Source organism: Aphidius gifuensis, linkage group LG4 (assembly GCF_014905175.1).
Source record: "Aphidius gifuensis isolate YNYX2018 linkage group LG4, ASM1490517v1, whole genome shotgun sequence".
In the NCBI taxonomy this organism is placed as follows: domain Eukaryota; kingdom Metazoa; phylum Arthropoda; class Insecta; order Hymenoptera; family Braconidae; genus Aphidius; species Aphidius gifuensis.
This window is the reverse complement of record NC_057791.1, coordinates 1708879-1724618: the sequence shown is the minus strand read 5'-3', so window position 1 is coordinate 1724618 and position 15740 is coordinate 1708879. Positions and strand designations below refer to the sequence as shown.

General features: G+C 21.8%; 1 protein-coding gene across 8 annotated transcripts in view; it reads left to right on the top strand.

Moving 5' to 3' along the window:
• The window catches only part of LOC122854378 (four and a half LIM domains protein 2), a 39503-nt gene that overhangs the window by 9808 nt on the left and 13955 nt on the right, over positions 1 to 15740 (top strand). For 3 of the 8 annotated variants that reach the window (XM_044154965.1, XM_044154963.1, XM_044154967.1), the window contains exons 2-5: positions 371 to 456; positions 11741 to 11915; positions 12821 to 13054; positions 13144 to 13353. In XM_044154965.1, the coding sequence (XP_044010900.1) occupies positions 371 to 456; positions 11741 to 11915; positions 12821 to 13054; positions 13144 to 13353 (705 nt within the window). Of the gene's footprint in view, positions 1 to 370; positions 457 to 1347; positions 2455 to 3542; positions 4320 to 5302; positions 5980 to 7943; positions 9811 to 11740; positions 11916 to 12820; positions 13055 to 13143; positions 13354 to 15740 lie in introns of those variants that run through there. The other 5 variants (XM_044154966.1, XM_044154964.1, XM_044154960.1 and 2 more) reach the window with 4 other exon arrangements.

Genomic DNA, 15740 nt, shown 5'->3' with positions numbered 1-15740 from the left:
GTTTTTTAAATTAATTTTTATATATTCATTTTTTTTTTTTTTTTTTGATTAACAAGTTTTTTTTTTTTTTCGATTTTTATCGGATCTAGTCAATATTTGGCAATGTACAAACTGCCTCAACTTATTCTTGTTTATGTAGGCGAACATACCATATTTGTTTAACAAAATAAAATTAAAAAAAAAATTTTTGAAACTGCTTTTTTCGTATTCTCTTTTGATCTTTTTAATATTTTAATTTGTCGTTTTTTTTTTTTGTTTATTTATAAGAAAACATATTGAATATTTTTCTTTGAAGTGTGTTGTTTTAAAAATAATATATTCTTTATTAATTTAAATTATTAATTTGTATTTTTTTTTTTTATTTTTTCAGAATGTCTGTATCACTGATCTTGTTGATGGTCAACCGTGTTTACAATGCGGCGAGACATGTCCAGGATTTTCGCCACACATCTGGAGGTAAGTCAAAGAGCCTATTTTTCACTTTTATTTTTTTTATTTAGAAATTTATTTTTTAAACTCGTTAAATAATTGCGGTTAAATAACATTAAAATATGAGAATTAAATAACAATGACTTCCGTTTACTTTGGCTGTTGAAATATTTATAAAAATAAAATATATATTTTAGTCGAAATATTATTATACAAATGACTTGAAAAAAAAATATTTCAAGTTGTAATAAAAATAATATAAATAGCTTAATAATTATATGACTCATCCAAACAATAAAAAAAAAGTAGTATATACAGGTAGCTTTGTCGATAAATACTTGAGCAATCTAATTGCACTTAAACGTTGAAAAAAATTTCCTTAGAAAAAAAAAAAAATTTCGAAATACGTACTTGGTAATTACCAGGAGAGAAACATTGTTAATAAATCATAACTAATTTAAAAAAATATAAAACAAAATAAATCATCAGTAAATAAAATTTATATAAATTAATTTTCTATTTTCATCAAATTAATTAACTTTTAAAATGAAAGTTTATTAAATTTTTTTATTATTTAATATAAAAAAAATTACATAGAAAATAAATTTATAAATTTTATTTATTGTCAATCAGCTTGATTGTTCAATTCGTAGCTTCAATTGAGACAGGTTTTTCTACAAAAGTAAAATTAAATAATCGAAAAAAAAAAATGATCAAATAATGATAGTAGAAACGTCGAGTCAAAAAATAAAAAAAAATATAAAAGTCGTCGCACCAAGAGAGGTCTCTCAAGAATACTTGGAGTGTGTTAATATCAAATATATATGCAACATAAGTGCTTCTTCTCTATTTCTGCATTTTCAATATAATCATAACACGTACATACGCATGTACATGTGATTTAAAAATCTCCCAGCAACCACAAATATGCAATGCAACACACGAGTTAAATTTTTTGGCTCAGTTTATTCCCAACTTCTTCATTGCAAAGACGACGAAAAAAAAAAAATATTATTTACACTTTGAATTGATTATTTATTTATCTAAATAATAGACATATTTATCATAATTAAATTTCATTTATTATAATTATTTTAAATTATCTGTGAATTTTTTTCCATCAATTTTCGATTTGACAAAATCTATATTTACGAATTGTTTTTTTATTTTTTCATAAAAAAAGATATTTAATTTTCCTGGGATTTGGGAAAAGTTGTATCGGGTCATTGGACGATCAATTTTATACCACATGGTATCCTGGAAATTTGCCAATTTCTTGGTAACATTGTTGTGATTTTTAAATTAATAATTTAAATAAAATTTTAAAAGTTAAAAAATAAAAAATCTTGGGAATATTTTATCAATTATATTTGAGTGTATTTAGTGGAAAATTTTTATAAATTCAGTGACTCAGTTATCATCAGCTTATTTAATAATTATTGACAATTTTTTTTTAAATTTTATACAAATTAAAAAAATTTATAAATTTGATATTTAAATAATACACGTTACTTTACATTCGTTGAATTTTAAATTCTTATTTTTTACTGAAATAAAAAAAATTTATTTACAAACTTGTATTGAATTAATTAGCTGAATCAATTAATCAATTTTAGTAATCTAATTATACTCATTGATTTTATGATAATAATTATTGAATAATATTAAAAAATAATCGTAGCTAAATGAAAGAAAAAAAAAATATTACCACGTGGATCATTGAATACATAAATTATGTTAATAAAGTAAATGACTCGAGTAGAGATTAGTCATTTGGATAATTATCTCAGGACTATGACGTGTTTCTAAGAAATTTTAAAAACAATTTTGCATACTTATATACTGCAGCTGATGCACTGCAGTCATTGACAAAAATTATTTCAACAGTGCTTATTAAATTATCATGATTTTTTTTTGTTAAAGTGAATAAATAACAAGTGTGTTTTATTATTTTTTAAATAAAATAATAATAAACAATGCTACAAGTTTTTAGATAATTAAAAAAAATATATATCTTCAAAATATGTACGTATTTTTTTTCATACAAATAATATTTAATTAAAATTTTAATTAAATAATTTTTTTTTCTCTCATTTTTATTGATTTTTCGTCAATATATTTATGATATTTATTTTTTTTCTCTATCAAGCAATGGATGACATTAGAAATAGCTAATTTAAAAATAATTTCAAGTTTTCAAGTGAATCTTACAGAAAAATTAGTATTTTAGTATTTTTTTTTTTTTTGCAAGGGACGTTTAACAAAGTAAATATTATAAATAATGTTTTTTTTTATATTGTGTGTATATATTTCGTCAGATGACAAGAGATGACTTGACTGTCTTCATGTTCATACATTACCCACGCGAATTTTGACAGGGATGAAAATTAAAAATGAGATCATCATTATCCTCCAACTAAACTTAGTCACTTATGTTCACTGAACCACAATATACATTTAAAAAAATTTTTTTTTTCATTTAAATAATGCTCTGCAACAGTTATTATTTTTTATTTTTCAATTTTAATATTTTTGTTTTCTTCTTATTTTCAATTTCAAAATAAACCAAACAAATTTTTCGTTCTATTTTTATTAATGGCTACATTGCTTTTTAAACCTGACACACATTTATTTATTTTTATTATTTTTTTTTTATTTATTCATTATTATTATTTAGTTGAAAAAAATAATAATTTTTTAATTTTTTTTTTTTACGTTCAAAGATTCATTACACAATATTATACAAAGAAAAATAATTGTATAAAAAAAATTTTAAAAATTATGCGGGTAATGGCTTATCATGACTGCGTCATTGAAATTAATTATATTTAAATAACCTTGAACCTTGAGATAATAATTAGTGTCTTAAAAATGTGTTGAAAATAAAAAAAATATGATATTTTTAAAATTTAAATTTGATAACGTTGAATTTGATAATTTTAAATAAATAGTTGAATAATATTTTTAATGTTGGATAAGATAAAAGTGCCAACAGGTATAAACTTGACATAAGTGCATTTGTAATCTTTCTATGAATGATTTCATACAGCGCAACCGCAAAAATATTAAGATAAGGTCTTTATGAGCATATGACAGCTGAACAAGACTAACTCAAACGAGTGTACTCAGTCTTGTCGGTTATTTTTATTTTCATTGTCAAATTAACATGACGAATAAAAAATTTTTTTTCGTTTTATTTTTTATATAAATAATTTTTCATAATGAGTGGGAGTTTTGTGATTATATGGATTTCAAGTATTTGTGTTTTTATCTACTGTAGAAAAAAAAATATTAAACTATTTTTAGATAATTAAAAAAATAAAAATAAAAAAACCATCTAGTTATCATTTAGACAAGAAAAAATCAAATATAAAAAAAAAAATTTCCATCGTGACACACACACACAGCTGATAATGGAACTTTTATTTTGAATTTTTTTTTTATTTATTTTTATTTTAGTGTTAAAGTTGTTGTCAGTGTGAAGTGATAACTAAAATTATTTCTTTGAAATTAAGGTTAAATTGAAATTAATAATTAAGGAAAAAAAAATATATTTATTTAAAAAATACAGGTGAATTTTAATTGTTTGTTTGAGCCACTTGGATACATAAATTATAAAAAAAATTATTTTTTATTATTTAAATATATCTTGATGGTTTTTTTTTAAATAAATCTTGTATATTTTCAAGTATCACAAGAGCAAGTTTTTAATGAAAAAAAAAATATATATAAATTAAATTCAGTTTGAGATTATATTTCTTTCACTTAATAATGGAAACCAGATGTAAAGTTAAAGAACACTTGACTATTGTTGAAACTGCTGTGAGTGAATATGATGAAGTTAATGAGGTTAAAAATCTTTATGAATCATTGAGAATTAAAAAATTTGGGTGAGTGGTTGTTGATGAAAATTAAAAAAAATTTAATATATAAATTACACACAATATAATTGAAGATAAAAAAAAAATTATCCATCAAATTTTACGTCACCAAATTAAAATATTAAAGAATAAAGCCTAATTGATTTTTCCAAGTAAACATTTTAATAAAAAAAAATTTTTTAATCACCTCTAAATATAACTAAAAAACACCTTATCAATTTAAAATATTTTTCTTTTTCTTATTTCAATTTTTAAATAAATTTTTAACTTATTTATTGTACAACAATTTTATTATGAATATTATAATGATAAATTACAAACACTTGTTGCTTAATACAATAAAAAATTTAAATACTTGGAAGTGATAAAAATTGAGATATCAATTATTGTGTATAAAATATGCCAATTGAGCTGAATGAATTTTATTAAATTTGCAATTAAATTATAAATCATCTCAATTTAAAGTTCAAACAATTTTTCTTTTCGCAATTACATATTATTATTTTTATAAAACAATAATTACAATATTTAATATAAATTATTATTATCAATTAATTTATATTTTTATAAATAATTTATCCATACTCCCATTTGATTCGTAATATTTTTTTTTAATTTATCCTTTCAAACAAAGTGAGTTTCTGACAAAAAGTGAAAGTTAGCTACCAGTTAAATAATTTTTTTTTTTCATTTATTATTTACAATTGTTATTTTTATTATTTCAATGTATTTATTTAATTTTTATATTTATTTTTTATCCCATTTACCTCGACATATTATTATTATTATTAAATTTTTTTTTTATTTTTATTGTAAATGATCATTACATCGATCGACGTCAGTCGGACAATGGCACGTAATGCAGACTTGATCATGAAGGCCAATGAAGACTCACAATTCTCGGCATAAATATATTTATTTTTTTAATTTTATTTTCCGTCATTCGCTTATATTTTTTTTATAGGTATTCTTTAACCTACGATTTAATTTTTGTGTTGTTCTTATCTTGTGTGTCATTGTGTCGACAACGCGACTCTCTGTCCTCGCGGTTTTTTTTTTTTTCTTTTATTTTTTTCGAAAAAGAGCATAAAGACAATACATTAACACAAACTTAAAGTGTTAATTTATTATTATTATTATTTATTTAATTTTGTTGGTGTGTTTGTGGTATTTTTATAAATTTTTTTTTGATTATCACACGTTGACTCATTAGTGTTAAAATATTAGTCGTCGCTGTGACCACAAGTGACCGAAAAAAAAACCTGTTCAATTTTTAATTTTCATTGTTTAAATATTTATTAAATTATTATTATTTTTTAACGTTCCGGGTAATAATTTTTAGACAATGGAATAATTATAAATTCAAGTTTAAATTAAAATATATATTCTTAAAGAATAATAATTAATTAAAATAAATTTTTTTTTAAACAATGGTTTGGGATTTAAAATTATCTGTTAAACAAGTTAGTGTAGAAAAAAAAAAAACTCCAAAATTTCCATCACGTGAAAGAAATCATGCTGTTAGACGACGTTGTGTTGAAAATAAAAATGATTTAATTAGTGATACAGTTTCATTGAGTGAAATATCAGATAATTTACATGATAAAAAAATATTTGGTGATTGTGGAAAAGTTGGATGTCAAGAGTGTCTCATTCGTTCATACAGCTTGTAAGATTATTTTAAAATTTCTATTTAAACAACAAAACACAAATAGCTAATTAAAATCTAATTAAAAATTTTTTAAACAATTTTTTTATTGAGTTTTTTAAGTATAAAAGTAAAAATCATTCAAAAAATTTATTAAAAGCAACTTGTAATTTATTTAAACACACGTGAAGTTCATTAATATTAATATATAATTTTTTTTTAATTAAACAAAATGACATGATTAAAAATAACAATAATTTTATTTGAAAAAAAAAAAAAAATAGTCACCCGGAAACATCTGGTTATGATATTTATGACTGCTATAATATTATCACCCATAAATATAAAAAAAAAAAATGGAATATATTTTTTAAATGTATTTGTTTAATTATTATATTATTATTTAAAAATTTTATTCGATGAACGATATGTTTATTTAACTAACGCTTAAGTGTTTATTTTATTTTTTTTTATTATAATTTTTTTTTTTTTTTATTTAACATACAACATAAATCTGTAAAGTCAAATGTATAGAAACAAAATATTAACCAGTTGAATTTTTTATTATTTTTACTTTTTTACGATCTCATTTCCAAACTATCGTGACATATGAAGAGTTTCTATATTTACAACGCAATAATATCCATAAATAATTTTACAACAAAGTTTATGTATCGTAATATATTCGATTGGTGTTTTTTTATTTTATTTTTCCTTTTATGTCAAATGATTGTAAATATATAAAAATAGTTTTATTAAGTACTTAAAAAAATATATAATTTCAACATCTATATTAGATATTATTTATTCATTACTATGAGAATTTATTTCTATATTTCGAATCGATAAATTTTTTTTACTATCGAAATTAAAAATTTTTTTTCGTTCATACATATAAGAAAAAAAAAGATTTACTATTATTTTAAATATATAATTCGGATATATGATTTCGTGGAAGTATTTATTAATCGAAAAAACAAAAAAAAAAAATTAAACATTCACATAAAACAGGAAATAGAATTTTTTTTTATTGTTATTTTCAAATTTATGAAAAAAAATAATTTCTAAAGATTTTAAATTTAATTTAAAATATTCAGGATGTGTTTGGTAGGCTCATGACAGTCCCAGCAAAAAAAAAAAATACGAAATGAAAAAATAAAAAAAAAATTAAAAGTTAGCCAAATGCACGTCAAGTCATGTCATAATCTTGGCGTTAAACTACGCAGCATTTTAACTGAGCTTTTTCGGCTGAATATAATATATTTGAATATTCTATATTAGCTCATTTGACTTACGTAAAAATATTTTCCGTTAAGTTCCCCTTCCAATAATAATTTGTTTCTTTTAGTTATTGCTATGCGGTAGTAGTTGTTTTAAGTAGAAAGAACATACAAGGTCAGACACAAGTTGTTGTTGCTCTGTCACACTAATGAAATTTGAAAAAAAATTAGATATCCCTCATCACTCATGTCATCATAACTACTCTGAAAATTTCTCACCAGACTGTCTGTATTTTTTTATAATAAATAAAGCATAAATTAAAAAATTAAAATCAAAGAAAAATTATATTTATCGTCAAGTTTTTTTTTTATGTAAAATAGAAAAATTAAAAAAACAAATACATATTTGCACATAAATGGAATGACAATTTAATAAATGCATATAAATTTATTTTAAAAAATTATTAAAACAAATTTATATGATACTGAACAAGTAGAATTTTAGTTAGAAATTTGTTATTTTAAAAATACATTTATGGTATGAAAAATTTTATGATGGGGAGTGATGTTTTGATGGTGATGATAGACAAAAAAATAAAAGCTCTTGTGCTTGCAAAGATGACACATGTTTTTTCAAATTATTTAAAATTCTATATAAAAAAAAATTATTTAAAAAACATTATGAATATTTTAAATTTTGCGCTTGCGCGACTTTTGCTTTTTCCATGTGTATATAGGTAACTCTACCTACGATGTAGTCGCGTGGCGCCAGTTTGAAGTAAACTCCTTCTCTGGATGTGCAACATTTTCTTCTTCTATTAAAAAAAAAATTACAATTATTTAATCCCTCAAATTTTAAATAAAAAAGCGAAATTAATAACAAAACAAAATTATCAAATTAATAGCCTTTAAAAATTGTAAAAAAAAAAAATATATTTTTCGAAAAAAAAGCTTGTGCCAGTTGTGAATAAAATCAACATGTGTATCATCATTGATTCCCACGAGCAAGAAAGGTGCAGCTACTGTGTAGGAAGTTAAATAAAATTATAAAAAAAAAATTTATTGGAAATGCTGCACTGTCATAAATCTGGATCACATAAAAACCAAGTCAAATTGTGAAATGATAAATGACAAATAATAAAAATAAATTGATTCTAATGACAATTAGCACGAATGTGAAATCACGCATAAAAATAAGTAGATATATATAAATAAATATTTAAACCGATGACCATTACCTGTCTTTTTTTATACACATTAAAATTTTTATCTAATTAATAGCCATTAGCCAGAGCTACCGATCAGCAAACACGTAGGAGTCATCGTGTGGCCTTTTTTGATAACACCTAAATTTACATTATCATTATTTGATTTATTTATTTAATTTTTTTTCAAATAAATTAAATTATTTACTTTATAATTACTATCATTTTTTAATACCACCATCTTTTTTATATTTTTATTATTATTTTAAATAATATAAAAAAAAATATTTTCTTGTTATTTTTTTATGTCAGATTTATCGTGATAATCGAATCGAACATCGTTAGGCACTCCAATTTTATTGACTCAAAAAAAAAAAAAGGGAAAGATAATACAAAAAAAGATACGTCTAAAAGAAAAGGGAATCGTTTATTCTCAGATGCCGATATAATAACTGAGTTTTTTGTAAGTTTTTTTTTTTTTTTTTTTGTGACAAGGTCAAATATCAAGGAGCTTTTTTCCCAAACTAGCTACACTAAAAAAAATAAAGATAAATATAACATTTGTATAATTATCATCTGTTTGATCTATTAAATAGAAATAGAGAAAAAAAAAAAAATAATTTATATATATTTTTCTAAGTCATCCTGAAGCTTGTTATAAATTAACAAAAAAAGTTTCACCTAGTTTTTTGAATATTTAAATAATATTATAGTAAAATAATTGAAATATAAATATGAGAGAATGAAAAATAATTTGTTTAATTGAATTGATTATTAATTTTAATTGGTAAAAAGAAAAAAAATAAATATATTAAACTGATTGGTCGACTTCAGAGGCGTCATACGACGCCAGTATTAGTTGGTGGTGTTGGTGGTGGTGAGGTATCATCATCATCATCAAAAATGAGTCCAAAAGGACAAACTCAAGATGTACCAAAAATGGAAGTACGTGTATCATGTATAACAACACCTGGTGCTGAACCACAAGGTATACGTGTTAAAATACCAGAACCTAAAAAACGTCCAATAAGTCCAATAACATGTAAAACAACAACATTAATACGTACAAGATGTCCTTCAATGAGTGAAAAAGATTATTATAAAAAAACACCATCATTTGATCGTCGTGATAGATATACAACATTATCTGGTGCTGAAATAAAACAGCTATCATCAATAAATGATGATAATAATATATTTAATAATACAAGACATAAAAGACATTTAATGTTTGATAGAAAAAATCGTTTTCCAACATTAACTGGTACAGAATTTAAAAAAACATTAAAAATTGGTAAATGTCCACTTGAAGATGGTTTGGATCTTAGTTTGGCACCTTGGCCTGGTATGAAATGGACATGTGTCAGGGTATTACATCTTTATTGTAAAATATTTGATCAAATTGGACTATTTGAATTAATTGTTAGGTAAAAATAATAATCATATATTATTTTTGTGTGGTATTTTAATTAATAAATTAATAAAAATTATTTTTTTTATTTTTGTCAATAAAGCTAAATGTTTTTACGTTTATTTTTATTTATTTTTTTTTGAGCTGGATTAATTTGAATTGTGCTTTATCTTGGTGTTTATTTGAATTTTTTTTTTTATTGATAATTTATTGCCAAAGGGCGTAGTCATTTATATCATAAGAATATATCATTTTTATATTGACTAATTGATTGTGAATTTTTTTTTTTTTAAATAATTGTTATTTAAATTATTTAAAAGTATTAAAAATAAAAAGGACTTTAAGGGTGACAATTAAAATGTCAAAACATGTCGTTTAATATGAAAAAAAAATATATAAAAAATAACAAGCGTATGAAGTTTGTACTGAGTGTGTTTGTCAATGGCATTTATCTTTTTTTTTTTTTTATATTATTATTTTATTGCCACTTTTTTTTATTCTTCTTCTTTCAGCGACCTCAATATAAATAAAACAAATAAAAAAATAACTACCCTGAAGATAAAATCCCCTGTGAATAAATCTTAACGATTGACAAGAGAACTATTAACATTTTTTTTATTTTGATTTTTATATTTTTTTATACAATTGTCATTAACAATGAGCGAAAAAAAAAAAATCATAAATTTACATATTTTTTTTTCAATATCATTTGCGATAAAGTTCAACGTCATTGACATTTAAAATATTAATATGATAAAAATCATTTTCATTTCCGGTTATTATCATAAATATAGATAATATTATTTAAATATTTAAAATCATGATGATGACGATAATGAACTTGAATAAATTTCTAAAAATAAATAAATTTACGTATGACAATATTTCATTTTTTTTAAAAAATGTTTGAATGTACTTTGCGTCATATTATTTTACATATAGAAATTTTAAATTCGAGCCAATTTATATTACATTTAAGTAAAAAAATAATAATTTTCTATTTTTTCATTTTAAAGGATATTTAAAATAACATTAATAAAAAAAAAAAAAAATCATTATTTAGTCAAAGAAAATGTTGACTTTTTATTCGAGCATATTTTTCGTTTTTATTTTTCGTTACTTTGACAGAGTCCCACATAAACTGGTGGACAAAAAAAAAAAAAATATTTTTTTTTTATTATTTTTACAATACTAAAAGCTTTTTTTTTTTTTATGATTTCCGATCACAGCATGAATGATTATTTTAACAGAGACAGTCTGTTCTCAATTATACATAAACATAAATAATTTTTTTTCAAATTTTATTTTTGGCAAATTCTCGTCACACTAATAATTGCAAGTATTTTCTTGGCAAAAAAAAAATTGAGCTTTTATTTTTTATACTTGAATGACGTCCTAAAAGGTGTGTCAGAAAAAAAATTTATCCAGTTAATGCATCTAGCTGATTACTATGATTGTTTGATGATAAAAAATTTTACCATTTATCGCGTGTCTTTAATTTCAAGACTTCCTAACATCAAAAAAAAAAACTAAATACAAATAAAAAATATTAATTTTCCATAAAGATAATTATAAAAAAATAATAAAATTAATTATCTAATAAATTTATTAATTATTTTAATTTGTAAATGGTTTTTTTCTATTGATTAAAAAATATTAACAACACCCACATGTGAATTTTTTTAAAAATAAAATAAAGTGATATAATAAAAATAATAAAATGAATGTAATCACGTAGCAAACACACATTGAGATGGCAATAAAATTTTATGACAAAAATAAAATAAAATAAAAATATAGTAGGTTGGATATCTAGGCTCTAATGAAAGGTGTGCTCATCGCAAATATTTATTGTAACAACATTGTCCCGGTGACATTGATTAACTTGATCAAAAAAAAAAATATATATATATAAATTAATTTAATATTTAATTATTAATTTACAGAAAAAATTGTACGAGTTGCAAGTGTCCAAAGGAATCTCACGATGTGTGTCACGAAGAGTGGGTGTCAGTTCGAGCAAGATTGGGCCTAAAAGGTGAGGGACCAAACAATCATGTTGGTCTTGATCCACGTGAAAGAGGCTTGGCATGGGCACCACCAGGTCTATCACCAAACAAGGTGATACATTGATTAATTATCCTAATTTATATATTAATATAAATTTTATTTATTAATTATATACCATAAAAGTCATGGCTCATCCAACTTGATGAGTAATAATATTGACAGAATAAAAAATTGATGAATAGAAATCCCAAAAGAAACAAAAAAAAAAAATCTACAAGATATATTAATAGACAAAATACAAGATACGTCCACATAAATATAAAATATGAAATTAAACTTCAAAAGACACAGTAGAAATTAAATCTTAGTAATTATTTAACTGCGTTGATAATATTTTTTTTTTGTTTTTGTTTATTAATTTATTTTTTTTTCTTTTATAAATTTACGAGGTTATTAAATAATATACGTGAAGGGTGTTTAATACCACCTTCGAATGATTTTGTCATTAAATTTGCCATTTAACAATGACACATAAAATGATTAACCAGTAAAATAACATGATTTTAATGTTCAATAACTTCATGCATCATAAATTGGCAAATATTCAAGTCTCATAATAAATTTAAAAAAAAATAAATTACTTTTTCATATCTTGATTGAAAAGTTTTAAAATTAACAAATTTTTTTATTTATAAATTTTTTTTAAATAGTAATTATAATCTGCCTTTTTTTTTTCGATTGATTTTCAATTTTTTTTTTGATTAAATTTTTATGCAATAGAGTTAAATGATTATGCACTTGTATACAGTATATAAAATTTACGATGTTGATGTACAATATTCTCAAGTGGATAATGTAGATGAGTTTTGGTTCAAAGCCAAGTAATACATCATAAATTAAAAACGATTAAAATCAATGATAATATTATAATAACATTTAATTATTTATTTAACTTGTATATTTTGTATTTTTTTTTTTATTACAACTTGATTAATTAATTTATTATATTTATTCAGGTGGATGAGTATTTTTCATTATTACCAGAAATATCAGTTCCACGACTTGGTACACCTGGTGAACGTTATCGTGATCGTCAATTATCAACTCAATTACCAAAACAAGATCTTGCAAGAGCATATTGTCGACATTTAGATACAAAAAATTCAGCAAGTGCTGATGATTTTATGGCAGCTAGAAATGAAATTGCACTTGATATTGGTAGTGTACAAGAAATATGTGAAAGAAATCAGGTAATTTAATTTAATTATTTAAAAAAAAAATATATATTTTCAATTATAATTAAAAGACAAAACATTAATTATATTAATTTTGATTTTAGGAATGTGCAGAGTGTCATGAATCATTAAAATATGGTAGCCTTGGTGTTATTGCTAGTAAACTTGGACAATTTTATCATCCATCATGTTTTAAATGTACATGCTGTAAAGAACTTCTTGTTGATCTTGCTTACTGTGTTCATGATGATTTACTTTACTGTGAAAGACATTATGCAGAACAACTCAAACCAAGATGTGCTGCATGTGATGAGGTAATGTTAAAAAACAATTTTATATATTTTATTTTCCATAAAAAAAAAAAGTCCAGTATTTTTATTATCATTGTTTTTCTATTTTTTCAATTGTTAAATTTAATTTTCAACTATTGAATTTAATTTTCAATTGGTAAATTCAATTTTTAGTTGTTTAATTTAATTTTTTTACCACGAGAAATTGAGTTGTTGTTAAGTCTGACTATTATTGTCTATGACTACTTATCACCAACAATTATTAACGTAATTTTTATTATGTCTGACTATTGATATCGTCGACTACTTACCATTGTTATTAATATTATTGGCGGTAAGTAGTCACCGACAATAGTGGTCAGACTTGTCTATCGTTGCTCTCAATTTAATCTAACTTATCAAAAAACAAATTCAACTTTACCGGCTTTTAAACAGGTATCTTTTTTACTTCATCTCTTCATTTGAAAATAATAATAATAAATAAAAATTATAATAAATATATTCTCTTGATAAATCATTTTTATTTGAATATTTATTTTTGGATAAAATCCAAATAGCACATCTTCAAAGAATTTTATTTATTTTATTTATTTAACTTATTATTATTATTTCCATAAACAAATGAAAATAAAATTGAACCTGACAAGTTGTCCACCAAATTTAATATAAAATACCAGACATTGAAGGCCCACAAGTTGTTGAGTTTATATTTTTTTTTATTTTTAACCATATTTGGTAAATTCCAAACGTTTAAAAATGTTGTTTTATATTTTATTTAACAGTTTATTTCGTAATTTATATTTATTGAGACGATTTAAACACAAGACACTGTCAAAGTAGTTATTTAATAATAAATTACTTTTATTACAATTATAAAAATTAAATTAAAGTAAATAAATACCAGTAAAACATTGACAGAAAAAAATTATTTTTTAAATAATTTTTATTTACTATATAGTAACTTTATTTATTTATTTATTGGAGTATATTTCGACAGTTTTAATTCAATTAAATCAAACGAAATTCAACATAGAATTAATGACTATAATATTCGAAATAACTGAAATATATTTAAATATATTTTCGTTGATTATTTCATGTTTATAATAGAGCAATGTGTCGATGAGTCTTCGGTTGGCTTGATATTCAAACTAGTCTACATCACGACTTTATTTAGATTAAAAAAAAAAAAAACAAAATATGATAATTTAAATATCGAAATATTTATGTGAATAAATTTCAAGTTATTTAAATTATTTTTAGCTGATAATTTGATCATTTAAATTGTCATTAATTCGTTATTAATTTAAATACTTGTATTTTTTTTTAAATCAAATTTGGTTTACTTCCAAATTTAAGTATTACTTGATTTAATTAAGATACCATTTTCATGTATATCTATTTTGAAAATTAAATATTCCCAATTTTATATTTTATCGTTCAAATTTAACTCAATAATTACATTAAATTTTAAACATAATCTGAAAAATCTTTCATCAATTTTAGTTGATATTATAATTTTATTCATAAATATATTTAAATTATTTAAATATATGTCTGATAAAGATCATTTTATAATTCACAGTTGAGTGAATTTTTTATTTTTTCGAATAATATCATCATATCGATTTGCTATTAATATTCAAGCAATTATTATTTCATTTCTAAATTTCTTTATTTTAGTTTAAGCTAGAAAATAAATGAATATTATTTTTGCATTGATTTACTTGATTTTATATAAAAAAAAAAAATTAATTTTAAACATCTATTGTTTATTTTTAGCTAAATTTAAGGATGACATAGGTTTATATAAATTTCAAACAAGCAAAATTCAAGTTAAAATATATACGATGAACATTATACTAGCTCTTGTCATCATCGTCAACTTGGCACTAATTTTTTTTTAAATATATTTTTTAACTTCCTATTCTCTTTGTTAATCATTAATCTCCTGAAAATTTAGTCACGGATATAATCAATCTATCTCATACTGATTTATTAACAATTTTCCAGACACTTGTTCTCAAAGTAAATGCACGCGAAACCACCAAATATCAAGAGTCATTTTATCACTATCTTTTTTTAAATTCATCTACAGTTTTTTGTATTTTTTTTTTTTTTTATACCCGCATTCACTGAGTAACCTTGACATCGTAACGCTTTGTGCCAGGCATATTCGACAATTAGCTTTTGAACTTTTCGTGTAAAGAAAATTTTTTAATTTATTTGTTCCCTTATCATTTCGATTTTTAATTTAATACAAATTTTTTTTTACATTTAAAATTGATTTTTCTTTTCTAAATTAAAGTAGAAAGAATTAAAAATAAATAAATAATTAATTGTATTATTTAATTTGAAATAAAAAATATAAATAATTTTTTTTTCTAAAAAGTTTATTTGTTATTAGGATA